The 27680-nt window shown below is 36.5% G+C and overlaps 3 protein-coding genes across 5 annotated transcripts; all 3 read left to right on the top strand.

The window, feature by feature from the left end:
• Positions 1-5406: 5406 nt before the first annotated feature.
• LOC145608206 (protein TIFY 4B-like) lies at positions 5407-19193 on the top strand. 3 transcript variants are annotated; one of them, XM_081663819.1, is made up of 9 exons: positions 5407-5624; positions 5751-5893; positions 6267-6445; positions 9116-9206; positions 9268-9445; positions 13190-13249; positions 14053-14116; positions 14203-14414; positions 18507-19193. In XM_081663819.1, the coding sequence occupies exons 1-9, from the start codon at positions 5495-5497 to the stop codon at positions 18509-18511; spliced, it is 1062 nt and encodes a 353-aa protein (XP_081519945.1). In that variant the 5' UTR covers positions 5407-5494; the 3' UTR covers positions 18512-19193. The 3 variants fall into 3 exon arrangements, with proteins under 3 accessions (XP_081519945.1, XP_081519947.1, XP_081519946.1); XM_081663821.1 differs by having other exon boundaries at positions 9280-9445; positions 18507-19192; XM_081663820.1 differs by having other exon boundaries at positions 9277-9445; positions 18507-19192.
• Positions 19194-20592: 1399 nt separating this feature from the next.
• LOC145607143 (UPF0481 protein At3g47200-like) lies at positions 20593-22154 on the top strand. The gene is made up of 2 exons (XM_081662893.1): positions 20593-20601; positions 20757-22154. Exons 1-2 carry the CDS (start codon positions 20593-20595, stop codon positions 22152-22154), a joined length of 1407 nt encoding a protein of 468 aa, XP_081519019.1.
• Positions 22155-22736: 582 nt separating this feature from the next.
• Positions 22737-24122, top strand: LOC145608233 (UPF0481 protein At3g47200-like). The gene has a single exon (XM_081663845.1). It carries the CDS (start codon positions 22737-22739, stop codon positions 24120-24122), a length of 1386 nt encoding a protein of 461 aa, XP_081519971.1.
• The last annotated feature ends 3558 nt before the right edge of the window (positions 24123-27680 follow it).

Genomic DNA, 27680 nt, shown 5'->3' with positions numbered 1-27680 from the left:
GAGGCCTATTTTAGGGCGGGTTTAATCTCTTTTAAGTTGGATTCGTACCTTCATCCCCGAATATCTAGTCATGGTTCCAGACCACTATGGAGTTAGCGATCTCTAGTTACGTGAAGGGGTGTAACCTTCACCCTGTGAACGGTTTACAAGTTCCTAAAACTTGTTGGCGACTCTTTTTCTCTAGCTTCTTTCCCTTTGGACGCCACCATGCTTAAGTGTATGATCATAGTCGGGTTCAAGTTTGGGATGCTTGAAATTATTCCCTACAGTTTTTAGCAACTCCACTAGGGAGGATTTTTATTTTGATTCCTAAAATTTATTTTGGCAATAATTTAGAATGAGGGGATGAGACTCGAAAAGTTCTAAGTATTCATGTGCGTAATTTTGATTAACATTGTGGCATAAGCATAAAAAGGTCTGCATTTGATAGACCATCCGTTGCGTAAAAAACATAGGATTTTTTACATGTAGGAAATTTGGGAAATATCTTTCACAACTAGAATTCAAAAAACACTGCAAAAAACTTGAAAATTCTAAGAACAAAAAGCTACTGAGGCATTTAGGAACTGGCGCTGAGAAAACAGTGCCTATCGCATCGCGATGGCTCTGTCGCTGCGCGACAGTAATGTCATTTGGCGACAGGGTCATCGTCTCGCGCTAAGTACTTCCAATACCAAGTCAGAAATCTACCTTCTTGCTTTGACCAGTTCTAGTACTGTTTGCTCGATTTTACTTCCAAATTGAGTTTTCCCCTCTTTTCTGAACTCTTATGTGTTCTACATATGGTTATAACGCTCTGGGAATTCACGCTCCATCTACCCAATCGAACGCTCACGGGACAGGGGGGTCGTTCATTACCCCGTTTATATGGGCAGTTCACATCGCTTCCCATCCCATTTGTTGAGAATGGACATCGGTTTAATGCCTAAACCGCTGCCTTTTATGACAAAAAAAATGTTATTTTCTTTTTATTTTAACTTAAATTAATACACACACACTAAGCATACATATAAATTAAACATAGATATTTAATAAATTGATGTAATTTTACATTATAATCCATAAAAATAAATTAATACAATTAATAAATTGCTTCTATACGGCTACCCATTATCCTCCACACCACTCTTATCCCTTAACATGCACCTCATTAACTCTTGCATCTATACACACCTGCCAACACCTATAAGCGTAGCTCTGTGCTCTCATTCTCCTAGCAACACCAGCAATCGGCATGCAGCCACCACTCACACCCTCAGCTTCCAACAACCAACAATCGACAGCCACAACCACCGATTCCACCACGCACTAAATAATTAATTAATATCAGAAATGTTAGGTGTTTATGTTGGGGAATCTAGTAGGTAAAAGATGTTTTTTTTTAAAATCTTGATGGTGGTTTTGTAGGTTGGTAAGGTGGTTTCGGGTGTTTATATGGTGGTTGGTATGGTTGTTTTAGTGGTTGGTGGTTGGTGGTTGGTATAGTGGTTTCGTTGGTTGGTGGTTATTGCTTTTGGTTGTTGTGGGTGGTGGTGGTGGTGCAGTGGGTGGTAATAATGGTTGGGTGGAGCTTCTTAATTATTTCATAATCACTACATGCCCTTACTTTTGCTAATTAACCTCTTCATTTTTTTTCCTGGGAAGTATGCAATACTCTTTGTTGCATATAACATGTAACAAAGGTAGTATAAAAAAGTGTTATCCGTGTTCATAAACTTCAAAATTTTAATTGTAACCTTATATGGATATATTTCAACAAAAATCGTAATTTGTTCGCAGTGTTATTTAAACCCATTCATTAAAGTTAAACTTAGACATCCTTCCAATGACATAATTTATGATGTCAATAAAGTCGTGTTAAAAAGAGTTATCCGGGTTTATAAATTTTAAAATTTTAATTGTCAACTTATATGCGTACGTTTCAACAACAATATGATTACAAAATCAATCTCATTTTTTTCATTTATTCATTCATAATTCTTAGGTAACAATTATTTATGTATATAAAATATATAACCTAAAAATATATAGCAATATTAAAGGTTTTTTCTTTTTGTCTAATAATATTTGCAAATAAACAATTGATATTTTATTTTAATTAACAAATGAGCCACGATATCACTCGGCGTAAAAACTACTCCCTTCGTTATTTTTATTTGCATCACTTTCCTTTTATGGGTGTTTTTTTTTAAATGAATCACTTTTATATTTGGTAACTTTATACTATATTTTATAATTTCTCTTTCTTACTTTAAAATCCACTCAAATTATTTTATCATTTCTCTCTCTTCTGTAGTCCCCACTAAAATAATAAAATTATCTATCTTCTCTCACATACTTTCTCTTTCATGGTCACCATCTTACTTTTACTATAACAATATATTCATCCACTCACAATATTTTATTTCTCCTAAAACTTTGTGCATCCTCAAGTGATGCAAATAAAAAAAAAATGGAGGCAGTAGTTACAATACTATTATACTAGTATAGTTCCCGAGCAATTGCATGGTATAATAAGTTCTTTAATATTAAATATTACTCTAATTGTAAAGGTTATGTTCAATTCAATTTATTTTTGAAATAATCAGATTTTAAACCATCTAGCAAATCATATTTTATCTGTTTATTCGCTTTTATTTATCGTTGAACAATTATATTTTCGCAGTTTAAAAAATGGGGATTTTGGGCCTGTTCTGATTTACAGAACTGAGTTGAACTGAACTAAACTGAGCTGAATGGAGCTGAATTGAACTGTAATGAACTAAAATTAAGCTGAAGAGAACATCCCCTTTTTATGTGTGCATGACTGGCCACACCGTGTGGTTGAGCTAGGTTACTCGAGTTACTCCTGACCGAGTAACCCCACAAGTAACACCTGACCGAGTAACCTCGGCCCTCACGTAACTCATAACTGAGTAACCCCTCAATTAATCTCTGTCCGAACCCCTCAAGTAACCCCTGACCGAACCCCTCAAGTAACCCCTGACCGAGTAACTTGAGTAACCCGGCCCTGACTTGACCAAGTAATTTGGGTAATCCTTGCCAGACAGTATGGCTAGTCACATACAAAAATTTATCTTAAAAAATTATAAAATTTCATATTTGCAGAGTGCAAATCAAATGACATCTCATTTAATAAATCTGTTAATAAGGGTCAAATAATAATTTAGCTCGCCAAATCAAAAAATGTGGTGAATTGAACATTACACAAGTCTAGTCAAATCTAGTGAATCAAACTTAGCCCAACAATAAGTTAGGTCCAATCTATGAATAGAGAAAAACCTAAATCTTAATGAATTGATAATATAAAAACATTTTATTTAATGATATACATAATTTACATATCAGAGAAATTTAGAATGTGTTTGATTCTCTTTATTTTTTACTTTTAGTTGTAAAATAAGTGTAAGTGACCGTTATTAACCCTTATCATAACTTGTTACTTTATTAGACTTTATGCATGTTTTGTGAGCTCATATTATCTACAGGGCCGACTTGATACCTCGGCTCGATCCGAATTGAGATCGATTAAAAGGATAACTTTGACCCAAATACTTTTGACCCGTTGTGGGTCAACTCAAACTCCATCAGGCTCCTGAATTACCACTTCTAATACTCCATAACTGCAAACATAAGTTAAATTATGCAATTAGTGATTTTTCAGCAATTGAATTATATAATTTTTGTAATTTTGTGTCTTTAATTATTTAACAAATCTTCTTTATAATAATTAAATTTCTTTTTAAAGAAAGTGTTAATATTTCTTCTTTATATTAATTAAATTTCTTTTAAAGTAAGTGTTAATTTTTTTTTACAAGGTATTGGTTGTGTGGGTTGCTGGGTGTGGTTGGTGTGGGTTGTTGGTGGTTGGTGGTTGCTAGTGGTTAGCGTGGTTGGTGGTTGCTGGTGGTTAGCATGGTTGCTGGTGGCGTTGGGGCTGGTGACGTGGGGTAATGAGTATGGTGGATTTTAAGGCTTTGAGGTGGTGTAGGATTAGGAGTTACTTACTTGGTTAGGGGTTACTAGGGGGGTTACTTGGTACGGTCAGGGGTTACTAAGTCCGGTCAGGGGTTACTTGGTACAGTGAAGGGTTACTTTGGGGTTAGTTGGGGTTTACTAGGTCCGGTCAGGACTTACTTGGTACGGTCAGGGGTTCTTGGGGGGTTACTAGGTCCAGTTAGAGGTTACTTGGTACGGTCAGGGGTTACTTAAGTGAGGTTACTTGACAGGGTTACTTTAGGGTACCCTGTCGTACCGTGCGGTTAGGGGTTACTAGTATTTCGATGAGAATATAAAACTGGATTTTTATGTAAATTTTTTTTTATTTTTTTGACGAATTTTTTAATGTAAATTAGTTTTTCTTTATATAAGAAGAAAAAAAAATATTTGGAATATTTTTTAGTTAATATATACAAGTATATAAAGGGATAATAGTAATAGAGGAAGAAATATATAATAATGGATTATATATCTTATAAGAAGATTAGTTCAAAAATGGATGGAAAGTGTCCTACGGATTATATGTTTATAAGAAAGAGTTAGAATTATACTTTAACCTATGATTTCACCTTTAGCACATATGTATTTATATTTGATACTATGATTCAACATATACGGAATTAAATTCAAAAGAAAAAAAATACGAAATTAATTTGTATTTTATTATTCTATAATTTAAGTATAAAAAATATTGTTTAATTATGTCACATAAGATTAAAAATATTTATTAATGTAGGCAATAATTTAAGGTAAAAATAATATGCAATTTTGTCAGATAAGATCATACTATTCGTATGATTTATTGTAGGCAATAAATTATGATAAAAAATATTATGCAATTTTGTCGCATTAGATAGAAACAATATTTGTAAGAATTTTTTATAGGCAATATAAGATAAAAAAAAATACTCATAAGAATTTTTTTAGGTAATACAAAATTTCAACAATATATTGAGTAGCATATAGTGTCCTCTGTTTGAGTAAATACTTCATTCGTTTTTTGTTTGACACCGTTTGACTTTTACACTATTCACACACTACACTTTGATTCGCTTTTGTAATTTATAGATACGATAAAATATAATCATGTAGGATCTTGTTTGAATCGTCTATGTATATATTTTATTAATATCTACTTTTTATAATTTTATAATGTTAATAATTAAAGTCATTAAACATTAAAAACATTCGTTGGCAAGCATGATAATAAAAATGTGTCAACTAAAAAAATACAAATAACGTATAAAAAAAAAGTGATAATCAACGGAAAGTGAATACGTGGCAGCTTAGGGTGAAATGTCCCCTCTAAACCCTCTCCCCGGACTTCCTCTTAACGGTTAAAACAAATTAAAAAAAATAAATAAAAAACACAAAACAATTAAAAAAAAAACCCTCTTTGTTCCGAAAATCTGTGGGCATCCGACGATTTTCTCTCTCATCTCATCTCACATTCTCACTCATACTCTCTCACCCCCTTTTCCGATTCACCGCCGCCATGAACTCCGGCGTGACGGCCACCTCCGCCGCCGTCAAGTCGGTGTTAGACAAACCTCTCCACGAACTCACTGAAGACGACATTTCTCAGCTTACTCGTGAAGATTGCCGCCGTTTTCTCAAAGAAAAAGGTCTTCCCTTCTTTCTCCCTTCTTTTCCGGAACTATTAATTTGAGGATTAAATTGTTTTTATTTGAAGAGAATAAAAGAAAATGAAAAATGACACGTGTGGGGTTATGATTGGTTGGGTTTTACAGGTATGCGGCGACCTTCATGGAACAAATCCCAGGCGATTCAACAAGTTATCTCACTTAAGTCTTTGCTTGAGCCTTCTCCTCCTCCTAATGCTGCTGCTCTTAAATCCGCCCTTGTTCGTCCTCCGATACATCCTACTAATACTGTTAGTTTCTCGGAATTTATGTGAAAATTACGCGTTGATTGGTGTTATTAAAATACTTGGTTAATGTTTAAAGTTACTAGTTGCTACTTTGGCCTTTATATTATAATTTTAAATCACGGGGTTGAGTCAATTTTTTATTTTTTTTTAATTAATAATTTTTTAAAATATAAATTGGTTCAGTTTTGGTATTTTATTGTAGTAATTGATTGTTAAATAGTCTGAGTTTCTACATGAAGTTCTTAAGTTGTTTGTGTGTGAGCTTGGTAATTTATATATTTTGTGGATTACTGGTATTATATTTTGTTTGTTAATTATGATGACAATTATTTTATTTATGATGTTTAAAGAATTTTCTTAAACATATAAAATGTAGGTGAACTCTAATTCGTCTAGCTCCATAAAAGAATTGAGTCCTGCTGATGTTGATGGATCGGTGTCCGCGGTGGGAGAGGATGGGGGTCATAATCAGCCGGCTGGTACTTCTAGTTCAGAACCCACAAGAGAACCGGAATGTCATCCCACTGCCATCGACTCGAAAGCTGTACCTGTCAGGTCTTTTGTTCTTACATTCAAGTAGAACTATAAAAGTAATATTGATGGTTTTGTTTGGTTACAGTAGTACAAGAGTGTGGCTTATGGGAGACTTGTAATTGATGAGAATATTTAAGTATTGTGTTAACGATGTCTGTTGATGTGTCAACGATGAATTTGATGTAGTTTGGTGTTAAAAAATTTTGGTTGGGTTTACTTATTTTGATCAGCAATTCTTTAACTTGATGGTTATGACTTATTGACTTATTGTTTTATGCTTTTAGCAGTGCCTAGGTTTTATGCATCCAAATCCAGTGGATGTGTGGCCCAATCTTATGAAAGTTAGCATAAAGCAACTTCATGCTGAAATGTAACAGTTCTTATTTCCAATATGAGCCTATGATATATATATATATATATATATATATATATATATATATATATATATATATATATATATATATACTGTAATGAACATGTGCATGTAGCAACCAAGTGATGAATGTAATACAAACTCTTCTTTGTGTATATAATGCAAACTCTACAAGGCTAGTGATCTGTAAGACAGACTATTTTCTAGGCACCTTAAATATATTTTATTTGAAATTTTTGGTGTAAAACTTGAAGCAGCACATATATCTTTCATTTAGCAGTTGTAACAATAGCTGTGAGAATACACGGTATAAAATAGCAGCTCAATCGTTCTGTTTCATGAATTCCGTGGCTGGAGCTTGTAGAATTTGGCATTTGTGCAGGCATATTGTGCCTTTTTGTAGAAGATTGGTTTATTGACAAGTTCTCTAGAATCTTGTTGTAGTATCAAATCATTTTCCACTACCTCTAAGTGTGTTGGTACTAGAATAATAGCATTTAGCAGTTGATGTTTACCTGCTGGCCTTAATATTATTTCATGAGAAAATCAGCTATGTAAGGACTCTCTATGCTGTGTTCAATTTTCTTCTGTTTGATTTAAGCTGAAAGTGTTTAAGTAGGACCTAGGCTGTTTACCTTTTTTTCACTCATTTCTCTTTGCTCAGTTGCATGGTTGTGTGCTCCATTCTGTTTTTTTTTTCTCCGTCTCTGAAAAATGGTCAATAAGTACCCTTTTTGGAACTCATTTTGTGAACTAGTACCGTAATCCTACTATAACCCTCCATCCAGGCTTAGGACTGGCCTACCATAAGGAAAAAGAGATTGAGAAAAAAAAGAGAGAGAATAGGAGGAGTGAGTGACCCGCTTAAAACAGGTAAAGATGAAGTGAAAGCGTCTGTTATTTGACTTGTTCACCAAGTTGGAGAGAGGGTATCATATTATAGATATTGCCATAATAAGGTATTATGGGACCAAGTCGGAGAGAGGGCACCATATTAATTAGATATTGCCATAATAAGGTAGTACGGAGTATATAGCAAAAATAAGGTACTTGTTCACAAAATGAGTTCTAGTTAAGGTTTTATTTTTTAATTTTTTTTGTGGGGTGGGGGAGCATGTGCTGATGGGGGGAGCATGTGCTGATTTTCATAATGGTAACATAGAGAGTTTGACTTTTTTCTTTGACAATCGTTTAGGAGTTATTTATAGAAAATTTGGCGCTTAGTAATCTTTTATGGTTTTATCTACATCAAATAGATTTCCTTAGCAGTTTAAGGCCCTTTTTTGAGAAAGGCAATTCCATTGAAGAAGAGAAATAATTACAACCAGAAGAGCATAATATTCCTCGAAAAAGTATTGATCTTAATGACATTATTAGAAAAAGTATATTGATCTTTGATATTTAGGTAGACTAATGTATTCCGGAAACAATTCTTCTGTGTACTATTACTTTAAAATTTTCTGTTATCTCCACAGAAGGATCTTTTAGTATTCAGTGGGATTGGGGAACAGAAGAAAGATAGTTAAATGGATGTGGCCTAGGAGGAACAAATAAATATGTAATTAAATCATAATTACAGTAAAAAATGAATGCACAAGAGATGAACATGTAGTGTTTCGAAGTCCAATTTATGTTTGATGTATTAAAGTATATAGAAGCATCTTCTATGCATCATGTTGAACTGAAAATTAAATGTCAAACAACAGTAAAGCAAATACCCTGGAACTTTATGATTACAACCAAGTTTCAGTTGTTTAAAGATATCTTTTGCTGGTTTATTTAATTTTTGAACTTCAAATCTAATAACGTAACTACGTAAGTAATACTTCTTCCGTTCCTCTAATATTGCAACAATTACCTTTTTAAATAGTTTCACAAATATAGCAGCATTACCATATTTGCACATGCTTTCTCCCTGTCTCGCTCTTCATGACATGGTTCTCTCTCTCTCTCCTCATATTAAATTAAATGTCTTCCCTTCTTGTTGCCATATTAAGGGAATTGAGGAAATATAATTTTGTGATTGTCTACTTCATGCATCAAAGTATAATATGCCACTTAACTTCGAGGTGCTTAACATAATAGTGGAACAAATTCTGGTAAACACATGCTGGATAAATATTTAAGGAAACACTTTTCGGTTAAAAAGCCCCATTGTCATCTTGTAAGTGCATGATAAGACTATGAGCTCCTCCTTAGTTGACTTGATGGGATCTGTTTTCTTTAGTAATTCTAGATCAATTTTTGAGATTCTATGCACTATTGATCAAGATCTATATAAGTTTCTAACAAAGACTTTCTATAATTTAATTTTTCAGAGGTACAGATGCATCTCGTCTGCCATTTGATCAAATGACAATTTTTTATAGTGGCAGAGTCAATGTTTATGATGGAGTTCCGATTGACAAGGTAATCATTCATATGTGGATATCAGCAATAGAATTCAGTATCTCCCTTCTGATATGAGTAGCTGGTTCAGCAGGCACAGGCGATAATGCATCTAGCAGCAAGCCCTATCCAGTTTTCTCAGGATGAACCAAATAATGGAAACCCGACACAATGGAGTGGTCCATGCCAGGTGCCCACTTCAAGTGTTAAATTCAGTTTGTCTACTCAAGATGGAGCTGCTGCACAGTCCATGTTGCAAGGTACAGCTTTTTGACTTTTTCAGTCATTTCCCTTGTTAGGTTATTCTAGAGTCATAACAAAGTTTGGTCTTGTGTGATTTATACAAGAGTACATCTTAGTCCTATTGCCAAAATGCAAGATAACTATAATTAGTTGATTAGTTAACACTAGAGTTGCTTCTTATGAGATCACCTAGACAATGTTAGCAGCTTTCTGTAATGATACTGATGATGGTGTACTGAATTTAAGAATGTCATTTTTTATTGTCTCATACCAAAGTAGTAAGGTATTCACTTTTGAGTCAAGAGTCTAATGAGTACCTCATCCCAACTCTAAGGGAGTTAGGAACAAGGGCTGTGCAATCACCCTATGCAGTCAATATGAAACAGATGTTCTGTGGATTTCTCATTTATGAGAAGGCCTGTTCACAAGGAATCCCAAAGATTATTTGTGATGCTTTCTTAATAACTTATAAATTGTTATAATTAGTTTGAGTCCAAAAATATTGAGGAAAATATTGGATTTTTAATCAAATGAGTTAATTTACCTCTGTATCACAATTGGATGAAGATTTGAGTAGAAGAAATTTTAATAAGTTGAAGTTCATCCTCTTTCTCAAAAATGAAGTATATCTTCGTTTTTGGTTTGTGAATTAAGGGTGGATTGGATGTGTAACAAGTACTATTTTTCCTAGCTACATACATTTTTTGTATGAAAAATATCTACTGCTTTTAAACAATCAAACATTGAAAGACTATATATTGACATTGGATACGACTTTACAACTGTACTTTAAAGGGATTGATAAACTTTTTTTTTTTGGAACCGAGGGAACAAAGTTTTTCCCATTGGTTTTGTAGTAGTCCAATCATGGGAGAATACTTTGTGCTACTGTTTTCAATAGTACTACTGTGGTTTGCTCAAAACCTACCAAGTTGCAAGACAAAGAACATCCAACATAATGATGAAAACACTCTTATTCATCTTCATTTTCACTTTTTGGTACTTTTGGTAATAGACTAATAGTTGCGATCAACTTTGATTAGCTGATGGACATGCAACCACAAACAAAGGGAAATAAGGAAGCTAAAAGACTAAACCCTTAAATTCTTCTATGCACTCATAGTTGATTTAGAGTTGAAAGCCTTTCGAGATAGAAGGTTACTAAAGAAGTAAGCATGGACTTAGTAAGTGAGCCACAAGTGAAAGAATGCTCTCTTGGTTAGCACGGGAGGGCTTGAGAAGGGGGGGGGGGGGGGGAGGGGGTGTTGTTGGGGCATTTGTGCTGTGAAGATTAGTGAAAGAGCTTCAAGAAAGGTTAGTGTCTATAATTTTGATGTAAAAGGTTTATCTGCAGTTGAAATTCTGGCTTCAGGTCAGTGGCTCCTTGTGTGGTGTGTCATGTTGCCCTTTCAAGTTTTACTGGATGATAAAGTTTTCTGTTGTATTAATTTAATTGTTGAATGATTAAGTTTAAGTCTTGGAAGGAGACCAGTGCATTTATAAAGTACGTATAAAGGTGTATTGATGCATGGTTGGAAAAGAGCTTCAAGAATAATTAGTGTCTATAATTTTGATGTAAAAGGTGTATCTGCAGTTGAAATTCTGGCTTCAGGTAATCAGGTTAGTGGCTCCTTGTGTGGTATGTCATGTTGCCCTTTCAAGTTTTACTGGATGATAAAATTTTCTGTTGTATTAATTGTTGAATGATTAAGTTTAAGTCTTGGAAGGAGACAGTGCATTTATAAAGTACGTATAAAGGTGTATTGATGCATGGTTGGAAAAGAGCTTCAAGAATAATTAGTGTCTATAATTTTGATGTAAAAGGTGTATCTGCAGTTGAAATTCTGGCTTCAGGTAATCAGGTTAGTGGCTCCTTGTGTGGTATGTCATGTTGCCCTTTCAAGTTTTATTGGATGATAAAGTTTTCTGTTGTATTATTTGTTGAATGATTAAGTTTACGTCTTGGAAGGAGACCAGTGCATTTATGAAGTACGTATAAAGGTGTATTGATGCATGGTTGGAAAAGATTGAGGCCCCAAGCTTGATGGATGTAGGCTTTTGTTAGTTTATTCGTATTGTAAATTATAAGATTGATGGTTTCTGCTCTTTGGCAATGTATAATAAAAACTCAAGGCGCGCTGAAGTGATAAGGGTTATGAGTTGCCATAGACTAGAATTCATTCGTCTGGGTATTGGTGTAGTTGGTTGGTAGGTGGATGGGTTGAGACACATGAGTGGTCAGAGGAATTGGTAGCCTTATCTTTGATCTTAGCCTTAAATGTAGCAGTTGGTCTCTACTTTCTGCTGCAATTAAAACATAAATGAAATTTATTTGAAAATGCCGTAACAATGTCGCGTTATGGCCTAGTGGGAATGTTCACTTTCCTAAAAGATGATTCTGCACTACCCTAGGCCCCTAGCTCAGGTAGAAACTGAGCGATTAGCTTCCAGGATTAGCATGGCTTTTTAAATTGTGTGAACTCTGTGATAGACTCATGCTTGCTGGACTACCACATACACCATTGACACACAATATAGAGGCAAAAGATCAAATATTTGATTGAAAATATTGAAAAGCAGGGATTTGTACAAGCTAGCAATTTTAGGATGCCAATCTCTGCTTGCTGGACGATCAAACAATACAGAGGCAAAAGATCATATCTTTGATTGAAAATATTGAAGAGCAGGGATTTGTACAAGCTAGCAACTTTAGGATGCCAATCCCTATTAGTGACTTTAGGTAACAACTCTCAAATAGTGACTTGAGGTCACAACTCTCAATGGATTTACTCCAAATTTCTGCCTAGCCTTTTCTTTCCCCTCTCTCTCTATATATATATACTAAAGCTCAAGACTACTAACCTAATAGTACTAGACTAGACTATCAATATTGCCCCTCCTTAGGTTAGTCTATTACAAACTCACAACTCATGTATGAAGATCAGAATTTTTGGCTAGAAAGCATTTTTGTGATAGTGTTTGATGTGCTAGTTTTTTTCGTACATCTCAAGAACAAGATGATGGCTCTTTTTATAACTGTAGGAGAAGACAAAACAGTAGGATGGATCAGGGGAGATGATACAAGGAACAACTTTATAATGCGAATAAATCAGGGATGCGGTAAAGGCTCAATCAATTCATATTGGCCAAATAATTTCGCTAAGAATAGCAATAATAAATTCTTACAATTAATGGATCATTTAAAAAGTTTGGGCTCCAAAAAGGAACAGACCGGCGCCCTGCTACTTGCCACGAGCCAGGTCAGCGCGTGTGTGTTTGTGAGGTCCACTAAAAATTATGTAAGGTAAACCTCCCATATATAAACAAGGGAAAACACTCATATCCTTTCCATTTGAGACCATGAATATTCTTTCCTTTGTTATTCTCTTTTGAGGTGGCTTTCCTTTGAGCATTTTGTGAATTTTCAACACTTTCCACTGCTTGCTGAGATACCATAAAATGACACAACTGTAGTGGCTGTCTTGATTGATTTTTCGAGTGTCGCACTAATGAACCAAGAAAGTGCATCAGAGAACTTCATGCACAGCTTGTGCAAAGTGTTTATCTAAGCTGAGATTTAGAAAGTCTATATAAACCTAAATTATCTAGTAACCATATGTTAGTTGCGTATTTGGCTGTTTATGGCTGTTAGATCCGTTGCTCTTTTACCTGCTTCAAGCCTTGTGTGATATGATTGTTTATTTACAACACGATCATCGCTCATGTTTTTTTGGGTATATTCTAAAATTATAAAATGGCAGGTAAAATGATGGAATCTATTCAACATTGCAAATCAGATGGAAGTCTTTTTTACGAACAAGGTGCGTCATATTATGTGTCATTACTGCGCTTTCCGTTGCCAAAAATATTTTTTTTGTTCAAATGGGAATAAGATTGATGTTCAACACCCACAATGAAGGATAATGATCAATATGGAATGGAATGGATATCAAAACAAGATAATACCATTAAACAAGTATTCTAATTCCTAAGGCTTATATCATGTTCCTACCATAGAGACAACTGAAGCTGGATCTTCTAAAAGCCTACTTTGCTTGTAGGGTTTGGCCTAGTGGAGAGTCATAGCTCAGAAAAATTAACTGACGATTGGCATTCACAAGAGCATATGTAGCTGTTATGGTTTGATTTTCTTTTCAGGAGATTCTAGAATAGAGAGATTCAAAAAGACTCATTTATGAAGAACATGTGTAGTGTTGATTGAAATCTGGGATGTGAGGTTGTGTAATTGCTGCTGCATTTATAGTACCTCTTCTGTTACTCACTAGCTATTAGGATTCATCTCATGTAATTGTTGTATCTGGAATATTGGAGTTAGTATTCTGTTGTTAAATCATGCTATTTAGGAGTCCTTTCAGATGCTTCTTGTTGTTAAAAACCTGTGTGTATTATTTAAGACTGCTGGTTGAAAAAGTGTTTTGAACCACTGTAAAGCTAATGTAACCATAAAATTAATATTAATATAATCCATTTTTTCTTCCTCTCCTCATCATTGGACCAAGGATCTTCCTTATGAAGTTTTCTTTATCTTGAAGTAAGGAAGCTTCTTTTCTGATTGATTTGAGTGGTGTATGGTCTTGCTTATCCATTTCATTTCACATGGCAGATGTTGAAGGTCAGACAAATAGACAGGTCTCATTGCAGAGGTACTTTGAGAAGAGAAAAGATAGGTATAACATATGACCTGATATCTTTAATTGTCTCTTAAGTTATTCTGTTTCCTTAAGTTGTTTCTTTTTCTCTCCAATGTCACCAGGGGGAAATTCAAGATGAAAAGGAAGGTAGAATCTTCTCCTTCTGGGTTGGAGATGTATCTGAACCATCAGATGAGGACGTCAGTCATCAACGGACAAACAGCTCGAAACAACACTAGCCCTAGAAGCCAACTTGGGATACCCTGTTCAAGCTATGGCGTGGCGGATAAAGATCAGAAGAATCATGGTCTGTCAGTTGATCTTAATGACAAAGGTAAGTAATAAAATTACATTGTCAACTAAGGATGTTCTCACCAGGTCAATTTCTTGGTTTTTTAGACCAATTCAATAGTTTTTTTTTGTTTTGTTTTGGGAACACAACCTATTTATGTGGTTTAATTTTTGAAGCCTCTCTAAGGGTTGTGTCAGTAAAACGAACGAGTAAGATCAATTTTCTTGGGTATCAATTTCCAGATGAAATCAAAATGCTTTATTCGCTGATTTTTAACAAAATTTTTCTTGGAAGCCACCAGAATGTGCATCATTGTGGAAGATTTCACTTCATCTTCTTGTGAATATTCCAAAAATTGTTTTAATAAGCTACATTTGTCTCACATGGGGAGCAAATTTTGTTTGTTGAAGCTGCTGTTTGTTTGGAACTGACTGCAGTGGTTCCATATGCCAAAATCATTTAATATTAGTGGTATTCAAAAGGAAGAATAAGTAATTGTGAATTTGGGATAACTCATACTTCTCTCTCATTTTTTTTTTTTTTTTTTTGGTCAAATCATTGCAGATACATAGTTTAAGAACACTTTGAAAAGGGTGGGTATAAGAAAATATAAGTGTGTGTAAAAAGGTGGATGGGTGTAAGATAAAGCAAGAGAAAATGTGTAAAAAGGTGGCTGGGTTTAAGATAAGACATGTGAGGAAACATTAAGAGGTGTAAATATTATGGGGTTACAATGGTATAAAGTAAAGTTCTACAAAAAAAAAAAAAAAAAAAAAAAAAAAAAAAAAAAAAAAAAAAAAAAAAAAATTCCACACACAAATGAAAAGTGAACAGAGAAATAAAACAGTTTCTGCCAAATCACTCAAATGAGAATAATTTCATTGAATGCCCATCTTTGATCATGTTAAAGAGATTACTAATTGATGATCCAAGATCCTTCCATCCTAAAATTTTATACCATTTTTCACTTAAGACCTGAACTTAAGTTTTTCTCTGATTCAAGCAACTACAATGTATCCTTTTGGATAGTCTCAGTGCAAGATATGTATTTTTCGATCTCATGCTCACTGTATCTTCGAAGGATATACGACATAGACCTATCTTTTATGTTATTTGGACGTGGATTCAAGTATCAGATATAAAAACATAATGGGAAGTACAGCATCAACGTATGTTGCTGGAACTTTCCCGTGTGTGGGAAGAAGTCCCACATTGAAAGTGGTGAAGAGTGGTAGGAAAGTGACAAGTGTGTTAGGTTTGTGGGTTACTCTTATTGCCATATGTTTTTAGGATGGATCCTCAGTTGCCTTGTATGTGGGTCACCTTTTATCTTGTAGTGGGCCTCGACCATGGTGCAACAAGTACTATCAGAGCTAATAATGAATTGCTTTAATGTCCTATTCTCACATAGGGTAGCATGTGGTGAAGCCCAAGATGTTGTAAGGGGTAGCCAAGGAAGTGGTGAGTGAGCAAATAGAGATTTTGTCTGATCATACATGTGAAGAAGTACATGACAATTAGACAGCCAGAATGAGCCAAAGTTGGAAGAACAAATGCAATCACGGGCCCAATGGTCGCTTAGTATTCGAAAATATAGGTATAGAGTGGTGTAGCTTGATGGTGTGGGTGCAATCCTTTGGAGGTGGCATTTTATGGTGCTCTTGAAAGATGGGTGAGTCCTAGTTGATTGACATACATGCAAGTAGCGGAGTAGAATATACAAATTGACCTATAAGCGTGAATTGCAAACATGTTGGCTGACTTGGTGTGTGGCTCAAAGACAATGGAGCATAGCTAGATTTGATGTGGAAAGAAGTTCCCTGGTGTGGTTTTACTAATGGGTTTGTGGTTGTACTAGTTGGTTGTTGAGTTACAAGCTCTAAACAATATGATGGTGTACGAATATGGGGAAGCTATGATGGAACACACATGTAAGGAGGAGATTGTTGGATTTTCCCATGTGTGTGAAGAATTGTCCCTAATCGGAAAAGTGGTAGAAAGGTTACTAGTTTATAAGATTCGTGCACCACTTCTGTAGTCGTATGGTTTTTGGAGAGAACCTATTTTTTCTTGTATGTGGATCACCTCTCCTCTTGTAGTAGGCCTTGACACAAGGCGTATCACATGTAAATATAAAAAGCCAATGTTATTAGTAGACTAGATGACAAAAGTGATGGTAAACTGATAACAACTTTGGGGTACTGCACCTCATTATAAGACCCCCCTCCCCTCCACCCACCCCCCCCCCCCCCCCCCCCCCCCCCCCTCTTTTTATTATTTTCTCGTTTTTTGTACAAATATAGATGAAGCTTTTGGAACAATGATTGTCATGAAAAGCAAAAGAAATTGATGATGATCAGGGTCATTGCAGTTGAGTACTGGCTTAGTGGCTTGCCTAGACCAACAAGATCAAGGAGTTGGTCTTGTTCTTTTAATCATAATCATATATATATAATAAAAGAGGAATACATTTCAATACGGATGGAACATGATACCTGAGACAGAGTATACAAAACATATGGTCTTTTTTGACTTTTTGGATACATAGGTACTCTGTACTTCTTTGGTCTTTGGGGTTTCTTAAGGATTTGATGTGCTCCATGCTGACCACTTTAAATGAACTGGAAGTTTCAGCTTTATCAAATTATTTTCTAAGATTTCCCTTTAATTCCTTCCCATTATATTCTTGTTCCTTGTACCAAAATAGAGATGAAGCTTTTAGAAAACAATTCCTATGAGAAACAGAAGAAATGGATGAGTAGCAGTTGGGTACTGGCTTGCTTAGACCAGCTGGATCAAGGAGTTGGTCTACCAATTTTTGGTCTACATTTCATCTCAGTGTACTGCATCTGATACTTGTACTTGGACGTGATACTTTAATACTCTGATATGGTTGTGCTAGAGCCCATGACACATTTCCAAGTTGGCCATAATAAACCAAGTAAACATACTCTTACCAAGAGCCTTGATTTTGATTTTAGATGCATCAAAATATATTCTCTTTTGTTCATAGATAAGGCCAAGGTTTAGTGCAGGAATGGCTGAACCTGTACCTGATAGATAGAATTCATGAAATTTAAACCATTTTGCTTGTTCCTGCTGGCTTTTACTGAGAAGGGATTATAAAGTATCTAGGAAAGGAAAGAGTGTACAATGTGAGCAGTAATTGAGCACTCAAACAGTGGTTGAGGAGGTGCTGAAGTTAATAAGACTTAGAGAATTGGAGTATGCCCTACTTAGGACATTACTAGAAGTTTAAAGAATTTCACAAGTCGTAATATCTTCAGATGTAATTTAAATCTTCACTTGTTGCAACTATTTTTTTTTTTTTGAAATAAAATTGATTCATAAATAAGTCTTCACTTGTTGCAACTTCAACAGCTTCCAATCAGCTATATGTTGATTTTTGTTCTTGTGGCCTTGTGGGACGAAGGAGGGAGGGGAGGTGTGGTAAGAAATTATATTTTGAGAAAGTAAAGGGCCTCGAAAATATATATAGCAATATAAAAAGACCTTGCATGCACAGCTTTCCTCAGCAAACTGAGTTTTAAGCGTAAGCTATTCTCTGTGTGATAGATAAGTTGAAAACTAATGGAAAAGTATTGTTTATACCAGCATGTGTATTTCCTTGTAAATCCTTGATTTTCCATTCTTCGTCATATATCCAACAAAAATCAGGAAATATAGCCGCAATAGCAACTGTTTGTTTCTTTTATATTTTATTTATTTATTTATCTAATTTTTTAATTTGGTATCTTTGATGAAATTTTCTGATTATGCTATTTCCCTGCGTTGTTCTCTGGTTTCTTTGGGATGGTTTGACCTTTCAGTTGGCCACTGAATTTTGGTTATGAAACTGGCCAGAAAAATTTATTGTTCAATATTTGGCTCAAATGTTTTAACAAATATCATAATTACTAGAACCTTATAATTGAGTTGCTGAATAAGCTTAATCGTTCTTGTTATTTGATTGAGTAAAATTTTCCTCCGTTTGTAGGGCTTTGACAACAGTAATATTTGAATGAGTTGCAATAATTTTTGTGCTGGATCTTCTTTTGTGCTTTCGTTGCTGTGTAAGGTGGTGGTATGTACTCTACAAAGGCTATTGACTAATTTTCTCACCGATCATTGCAGCTTAGAGGTTCCTGCCATTGTATTCACGTCCTGTTGACTGCTTGTCTCTTGGAAGCGAATAACCCTATTAGAAGTCATTCCTGAAGACTCTAGACGGCATTATTGTGATCCACATCTAATATATGTGGTGCATGTCAGTTGAGATTTGTTATGGATCTCCACTCTGGAGTACCTACGAGAGGATATTGTCATTAGTGGTACGAGTAATTTGCTGCTCTAATCAATTTTGTAAACAGAAGGCATGGAATGATTCTAGTCTCTATTGAGTCGAGGTTCTTGCTGCTCTAATCGATTTAGTACTTATGATGCGCCAGCTTCCTGCTGCCTCTGAGCACTGTCAAGATGTAATGACATGTTTAATGTTACCAATCAAGATGTAAGGACCTATTGCTCATTATAATGCCAAGCTATTATACCTGATGGTTATCTCTATCTCTACTCCCTAGCACCTTGTAATATTTACTTCTGATTTATCTTGTTTTGGAGTGCTGCTTCTGAATGCCTGTAACTAAAACGGAATTAGAGGTCAAGGGTTGGAGTTTCTATTTTTTAAACAACCCAAATGAGCTAATGGATTAACAACATCAAATGGATGGCGATGTCCCTTGGGGTTTTTTTTTTTTTTTTTTTTTTATTTTTTATTTCTATTTTTTAATATTTTAATTTTTATTTGTTTTTATTTTTATTTTTTGGTCATAAGCCAATGTCATTGGTCGTTGATGGCATTTGCTACAGTTTTAGCTTAGATATATGCTCACGTTAATATGAACAATAACCTACAACATGTTAGAAATATAAAAGCAAATTACACGCTCTCCAAAAAAAAAAAAAAAAAACCACAGCTTTTCAATTTTTAATTTTAATTTTAATTTTTTGCCGAGTGGCTTTTGATTTAGAATAGTGATCATATACTTTGTAGATAGTTTAATACCGTATACCGTAATTTTGAAATTTTTTATACACCTAGGTGTAAGGTGCATCAATGTTATTTTTTTGCTTATTTGATTATTAATTGAGCAATAATCATCAAGAAGACCAAAAAAAATATTCTTGGGCGCATCGTCCACCCAGTGTATATAAAAGTCTCTACCATCTGCAATGGTGAGACTCAAGTTTGAGTATTGAAATACAAAATGAGTTGTTTTTTACCTCCAATGGTGATATTCAACCCACTTCTAATTTAGCAACTCATGTGAAGTCTAATTTCCCAATGGTGAGACGTTTCGAAAGTATATAAACGTCACTTTCAATTTATAGCCCACCAAATCATATTATAAGTTTTTTTTTTACAAAAATAATAAAAAAAAATAAAACTTTAATTAATTACAAAACATATTTTGTCAAATGAGACCCAAAGTTGAGTATCTAAACTTAGCAATTTTCTTTTGGAGTTGTTAAGTTTAGATACCAATTTATTGGTATAAATTGTAAAAAAATACTCTCTCTCCTAAAGATACTCATTTGAGTCTCACCATTGAAAACCTGTAGTGTCAAAGATACTTTTTTCTTGAAAATATACATGAAAAAAAAAAAATATATACAATTTTCTTTTTCTATATAATTAATAAGCTAAAACTATCCACAAGTATTTATAATTGTCATGGAAGAATCTACTGAAGCAAGCAATAAATAATTAAACCATACATCAGAAACCTATAAAATTAACATTGATATTTCGAAAACTGTAACGTCTATTTGCAACTTGCCAAAAAATAGGCATGTAATTATGGTTACAGTTTAAATATTACAAAGCACTTCGTATTGTTAATGAGTTGAACTTGTTGAAATTTGTGAACTTTGCATGTGATCAACGGGTCATAAGTCTATTATACTCAGTGCTTAGTAATCTCAGCTTACTGTAATAGCAGAGTCTTTCGTTAATAATTGTTAATGACTAGCACAAAACAATGCAACTATAATTATTGTTCAATAGCCCAGGTTCGGCTGGTCTTTCTCCCAGGTCAATATTAGCAACTACGCAACCACGACACTGGCTACAGATAAAGAAAGATATAATTGTAGCGATTTGCAACAAGACACCAAACCAACCAGTTGACGGAAGCAACTAGCTAGAATCTGAAACAATATGGTAAATGTTGTTGTGCAGTCTTACTTCTAGGATGATACGGTATTAGTAGTATGTGTAGCTGAAGTAAAAATATTCACTAAATATGTATGAGTGTGAAATGTGTTGTATTAGTTATTACTAAAACAATGTTTTACTGAGTATTTATTTTGCTGGTTTTGCAGCAAACGAACAATGGCCTTGATAATGAAGATCCTAAGGTTCAGTCTTGTTTGAACGTCCTAACCCAGAAGCTGGAAAAGAGTTCAAATGCGACAGCAAAGAGAAATGACCTGTATGGACTTTCTGTCAAACTGAGTGAGCCAATAGTAGCACGCGATCCATTTAAATTTATCATTGTTACCATTGGTCGTGTGAGATCGTTGCAAATGCAGGAGCAAAAGTATGGTTACATGAACTCTCTCCTCTCCAGAAGCAACTTAGTTGCCTCTTCCGGGACACAAGGCAAGAATGCGCTTCTGAAGGCCTGTGTGCAAGCTGTTGTAGATCTTGAAAATGAGGTGCGTCTATGGTATGCTGATATTGACAATTTCACTCATTTTGTCGAAATGTATGTCCTTGATGGCTGTTTTATCCTTGAACTCCTTATTCGTTACTACACGGTCTTCAAATTACATTTAAGGTTGGATTGCCATGACAATCCCCTATTTAAAACAGCAGAGGATCAGGACGAGGATCCTATCTTTAAATTTAATTGGATCCTGTCCGCAGTACGCTGTGATTTAGCACTCCTTCAGAACCAGATGTCATTTGTGATCCTGCAGAAGATATTTGAGCTAATCACGGGCCGTGATAATAACTTGCCCCATGACTTCCTGGTAGAATTGGCATCCCAATTCTTCCAGCCAGTTCACCAGCAGGAAAACCCTTCAGTACCTGTAATTGACCGGACATTACACCGGGCGCATCTCCTTAATGTCTTGCTCAACGTCTTCCGCCCAACAACAGAATCTGAAGCTGCTGCCAGGAATGGTAGAAGCCGCAACAATCGTGTCCAATCAACCCCAAGAAAAACATTCATTCAGAGTGCAACATCACTTGAGCAAGTTGGGGTTAGATTCATCCCAGGGTCTACAGGAAGTCTACTCGACATTTGTTTTCAGGAAAGGCAAGGTGCATTCGAAATCCCAACTTTGCAGATTACTGCATGGACTAACTCCTTCTTTAGAAACCTCATGGCCTTTGAACGTTGCTGTCCGGATCGTAAGCCTTATGTGGCCTCTTACTTGCTCCTCATGAGCCGGCTCATCAACAACTCTGAAGACGTACGTTTGCTAGAGAGACGAGGCATCCTAATTAATGATATAGGCAGTGACAAAGATGTTCTAGATATGTTCAAGAGCATAGGGAGGCAAATCGATGTGCAAGACTTCTACTATCAACAGCTATGTGATTATGTGAACTCGTCTTACAGCACAATGTGGAACCGGTACACGAAAGAACTGCAAAATCGTTACTTTAAATCCCCTTGGGTTATCATAGGCGTTAATGCTGCTGTGATAATGATAATACTTATGTTCTTACAAACAATCTATGCAGTGTTCACGTACTATAAACTATGAATTAAGGCCGAGCCAATTTAAAAGACTCGTCTGAGACGATTGATCTAAGTGAAGGTGACTCATGGTGGAATCCAGGTCTAGCTCAAACTAGTAGGATATAGATCCGACCCATTGCTATCTTTATAAATTATGTCACTCTTAGTTTAAAATAGATGATGTAATTTAATTTTCGTTGATCTAGATTTTGGTGCATATGCATGTGGTAGGTGCTGTGCTAGCTCTTGACCATATGTGGCTGTGTGTGATTTTTGGACGCATTGTTTCCTCATTCAAGTAATATTTTTTTACTCATTGTCTTTATTTAATGATTTTATAATTTCAAATAAATAGAATGCCGTTGTGTTTCTGTTCGATCCAATTAAAGTGGGTCATTTTTTATTACTTCTCGATCCAAGGTATCCAATTGAAGTATTGAACCAAAGTTATGACCCTTATCTAGCTAAAAGCACACATAAATGGCAAGAAACTACTACAAAAGTACTGAGAAAATACTCTCCCTGCTATTTAAACCAAATTAATTAAAAATTAAATGCTAAGTTTTGTTGAAGAATGGTGATTCCTTCCGTAGAAAAAACCAAAACAATGCTGAACCGAAAGGCATCAAGAAGACATATTGATAAGTCAACAAGACACTCTCAAATCGATAAGATGGTAAAATTCTTTGACGCTGAGTTCGATCCAGCAGCCCAGGCTGTACCAAAATGGAGCATCTATAAAGTTCCACACAGATTGCGCCGTGCTAATCTTGATGCATACACTCCCCACCTTGTTTCCATTGGCCCTTTTCATCGCAGCAGGAGTAACCTGTCAGCAATGGATGATCAGAAGAGGCAATACATGCTATCTCTTCTGATGAGAACAGGAGACAAGTCGCGAGCTCTTAGTGCCTGCACAGCTGCAGTTTTTGACCTTGAAGCTGAAGCTCGAAACTTCTATGCTGGTAGTATTCCATACGATGACTACCATCTGGCAGAAATTCTCCTTACTGACGGATGCTTCATTCTTGAGCTATTTATACGATCTCATATCCGACAGTACATTAAAGCTAAAATGCAAGATAGAGTTCTGCCCATACTTTACTCTACTACTACCAACACTTGGTTGGTAAATGATCCTATATTGCAGTCAGAATGGATACTTTCTACAATCCAGCGAGATCTAGCGTTACTGGAGAACCAGATCCCTTTCTTCGTGCTCCAAACTTTGTTTGACACTCTACTAGCACGGTGGCAAACCCAGCTACCTTGTGATTTTCTTGCTGGTCTTGCATTCGACTTTTTTAATCCTGCTCTGCATTCGCGAAGAATGGTTTGCAGGTTAGCTCATCCCCTGCACCGTAAGCATATTCTTAACCTGTTGCTAAACTTTTACCTCCCTTCGTCAGAAATGCCACCACCACAGCAAGTGGGACAGCGAGGCTCAGTATATATACGTAATGCAACCAAGTTGGGAGAAGCTGGAATAGAGTTGAAGAAGGCTGAATCCCATAACTTGTTTGACTTCAAGTTTGAGAATCGGGTGCTTAAAATCCCACCATTGCGCATTCATGAATGGACAGATTCCCTCTTCAGGAACCTCATGGCGTTTGAGCATTGTGGCTCAGGCTATCAGCAACAGTACATAGCTTCTTACATGTTCCTCATGGATCGTCTCATCGATACAAAGCAAGATGTGGAACTCCTGGAGAATAAGGGAATCATCATCAATGAGCTTGGAGGTGGTGAGTATATCATCAATTTCATCAAAAATATATGCAATCAAGTGGTAGTTAAGAACTTCTATTTCGAGTCGTTGTGCATAGAAGTGGAGAGGTCGTATCAGTCTGTATGGTTCAGATACTGGCAGGATATCAAAGGCCAACACTTTGATACACCCTTGAAAAACATTACTTGGTTTGTGGGATTTGTGGTTGTAGCTGCAACAGTTTTACAAGCAATCTACAGTACTCTTCAATATTATCAGAAATAACATCTCCTATTTAGGCTGTTTTTTTTTCGAGGAAACTATTTAGGCTGTTTTAATTCAACTGTTATTGTTTGTATGATTCCTCTTGCAAATTGTAGTGGTAATTATAGACATATATATGTTAAATGGAGAAGTATTGGAGAAAACGGCTTGGCTCTTGTATTGATTATAAACGCATATATATTCACAATACATAAGGAAACCTAATTAGCCTAAAACTCCTAAACAAGATAGACTTTCCAAGAATACAATATTAACATATAAAACCAAACTCTAATACTCCCCCTCAAGTTGGAGCATGTAAATCACGAATGCCTAACTTGCGTAAAAGAAAACCAAACTGTTGACTTCCAAGAGCCTTGGTGAGAATATCTGCCAACTGATGACCTGTCGGAACATATGAGGTAGAAATATTACCGTTTATCAACTCATCACGAACAAAATGACAATCTACCTCTATATGCTTCGTACGCTCATGAAATACCGGATTCTTGGCTATATGTAAAGCCGACTGATTATCACAAAACAACTGCATAGGCTTTGAATGCTTAACACCAAGATTAAACAACAACATTTTCAACCATTTCAACTCACGAGAAGTGAGGGACATAGACCTGTATTCTGCTTCAGATGAGGATGTGGCTACAGTTGGCTGTTTCTTAGTCTTCCAAAAAACAGGGGAACGACCTAAGAAAACAAAATAACCTGACAAGGAACGCCGACTCAACGGGCACACCACCCAATCACTATCACAAAATGCCGTCAAGCGTAAATCCGTCGTAGGTCACAACAAAATACCTTGTCCCGGGCTACCCTTAAGATAGCGCAAGACACGAATGGCCGCATCCCAATGAGAAACCTGTAGAACACTCAAAAACTGTGCCAAAACATGCACTGAATAACTCAACTCCAGTCGAGTGACCGACAAGTAAACCAAACGACCAACCAAACGACGATACTGTTCCGCATGAGCGAACGGCTCACCGGAGGCATGTGCAAGATGATGATTCTGCTCCATCGGAGTATCAATGGGTTTACAACCCAACATTCTTGCCTCGGTCAAAATATCAAGAGCATACTTTCGTTGTGAGAGAAAGATGCCCGCTAGACTCCGAGCAACCTCAATGCCCAAGAAATACTTAAGCAAACCCAAATCCTTCATATAGAAGCATTTGCTCAAATAGGCTTTAAAACGAACTATGGCATCATGAGAGTTGCCTGCAATTATCAAGTCATCGACATAAACAAGAACATGCAAAGAGACACTGCCCTGTACATAGCTAAATAGAGAGTAATCAGCATATGAGTTTTTAAACCCAAAACCTTGCAGAGCACTGGACAGTTTTGCAAACCACTGTCTCGGGGCTTGTTTCAAGCCGTATAAGGATTTGTCCAACCTGCAAACTTTGCCAGGTGTCGAAGTACCGTACCCTGGAGGTAATTGCATATATACTTCTTCCTCCAAATAACCATGAAGAAAGGCATTATGAACATCCATCTGATGCAACTCCCAATTCAAAGAAACTGCAACAGATAACAAAACACGTACTGTAGTCATCATTGCAATTAGAGCAAACGTCTCATTATAATCAACACCTTGAACCTGACGGTTGCCACAAAAAACCAAACGAGCCTTGAGACGTTCCACCTTTGACTTGTCGGTGTACTTGATTTTGTACACCCTACCACAACCAATGGCCCTCTTGCCTGGAGGAAGATCCACAATGGTCCATGTGCCATTGTGTTCTAGAGCATCAATCTCATCTTGCATAGCCTTACGCCAACCGACGTCTTTAACCGCCTCATTGAATGAAGACGGAACCTTTCCCTTAGTAATCGTCGCCAAAAAACACCTGTGTTTGTTAGAAAAACGATTATATTCAACATGACAAGCTATAGGGAAAGGTTCACCTAAGGAATGTGATTGAGGAGGGTCGATATTTGATGTAGAGGGGTCTATATTTTCAGTGATGATAGTATGAGTGACATAATTCCGATGCCACGAAGGAGGCCGCTTTTCACGAAGACCATGACCCAAATTATCCGACGAACTCGCCCTCAAATATTCCGGATTTATAAAAATATTGTCCTCGTCCAATTCTCGCTCAACAATACTAGAATGCCGCTCCTCACTATTCATAACATCACCGGACATCTTACCACCATCGCAAACCACCACCGGCTGCCGGACCACCGTGGACTGAGGTGGGGTCTGACCGGCGCCGGTGACCGGCGGGGATTGCCCAGCCAGGCCATGCTGGAGCTGGGACTGCCCAGCACTGGCTGGCTGGGTGCGACAGACCTGTTGCGAGGCTGCTGTGCTGCGCTGCTGGCCAGCGCCCGCTGGAATTCCAGCGTGCTGACCAGTGGCTGGCTGCTGGCTGCCACTGCCCTAGCTAGCTGCTGCTGCATTTCCAGCGGGCAGTGCAGCAGTAGCTGAAGCTGGAAAATCCAGCGGCTGACCAGCAGACGGTAGCTGCCTGTGGGGGGGCTGGGCAGACCGTGCCACGGCTGGGCTGTGGTGCGGGCTGCTTCGGAGTTCACAGCCCCCGCTTGCTCATCATACATACCAAAAATATCCGACACATCGTCCTCCCACACCGGCGGAGTCGCAAAGTACTTTTCCCACAATAAACGTCGATCATCCGGAAGAGACGTCAACCCTTTTTTCCGTGTGGATAACCGACAAAAATACACTTACGACTCCGAGAATCAAACTTGTCCTTAACCCGAGGACGATTCGCAGCATAAGCAAGGCAACCAAAAACGCGCAAACTATCATAAGAAGGTGACTGACCAAATAAAAGCTCATGAGGGGTTTTACCTTTCAAAACCGGAGTAGGTGTACGATTAATAAGATGCACCGCAGTCATAACACACTCACCCGAAAAGTACTTCGGCAACTTTGCCTGGAACCGAAGAGCGCGGGCCACATTTAAAATGTGACGATGTTTACGCTCGACTCTACCATTCTGTTGAGCCGTGTCAACACATGAAGTTTGATGCAGAATGCCCTTCCGAGCAAAAAACGACCCCAAGCTCAAAAATTCTTGGCCAATATCACTTCGAACCTCTTCCACTTTCTTGCCAAATTGAGTCTTAGCCATAGCACAAAACTCACGAACCAACTGAGAAGCCTGATATTTACCAACCATTAAAAACACCAAAGTAGCATGAGAAAAATCATCAACAATGGTTAGGATATAACGAGCATCACAACTAGAAACAATCTTATTTGGACCCCAAATATCACAATGAACTAAATCAAAAATCTCAGATGCTTTATTCATGCTTAACGGAAAAGAGTTTCGGGGTTGCTTCCCCATAAAAAAAATGTCACAATCAAAAGAACAAACAGAATCACTACTATGAGTAATACGACTACTGGAAACTCCCGGAAAAGAGCTCACAACTGGCATTGACGGATGCTCGAGACGCCTATGCCACAAAGTTTTTGCATCATCAGGAATAATAACAGTTGAACGAATAGAAACATCAAGAGTATTATAAATCCAAGCAACAACAGTAGAATTAACAATACCCCACTGACGATAATCTAGA

This window comes from Chenopodium album, chromosome 23 (genome assembly GCF_948465745.1).
Source record: "Chenopodium album chromosome 23, dcCheAlbu1.1, whole genome shotgun sequence".
NCBI lineage: Eukaryota > Viridiplantae > Streptophyta > Magnoliopsida > Caryophyllales > Amaranthaceae > Chenopodium > Chenopodium album.
Note: the sequence above shows the minus strand (reverse complement) of the source record. Positions and strands in the feature narration are given on the sequence as shown.

Bases quoted from the DNA above. Each gene is read 5' to 3' on its own strand.
- LOC145608233 (XM_081663845.1), top strand. From the start codon at position 22,737: ATGCTGAACCGAAAGGCATCAAGAAGACATATTGATAAGTCAACAAGA.
- LOC145608206 (XM_081663819.1), top strand. From the start codon at position 5,495: ATGAACTCCGGCGTGACGGCCACCTCCGCCGCCGTCAAGTCGGTGTTA. The intron at 5,894-6,266 runs GTTAGTTTCTCG...TATAAAATGTAG, and splicing joins CGATACATCCTACTAATACT to GTGAACTCTAATTCGTCTAG. The intron at 9,446-13,189 runs GTACAGCTTTTT...ATAAAATGGCAG, and splicing joins TGCACAGTCCATGTTGCAAG to GTAAAATGATGGAATCTATT.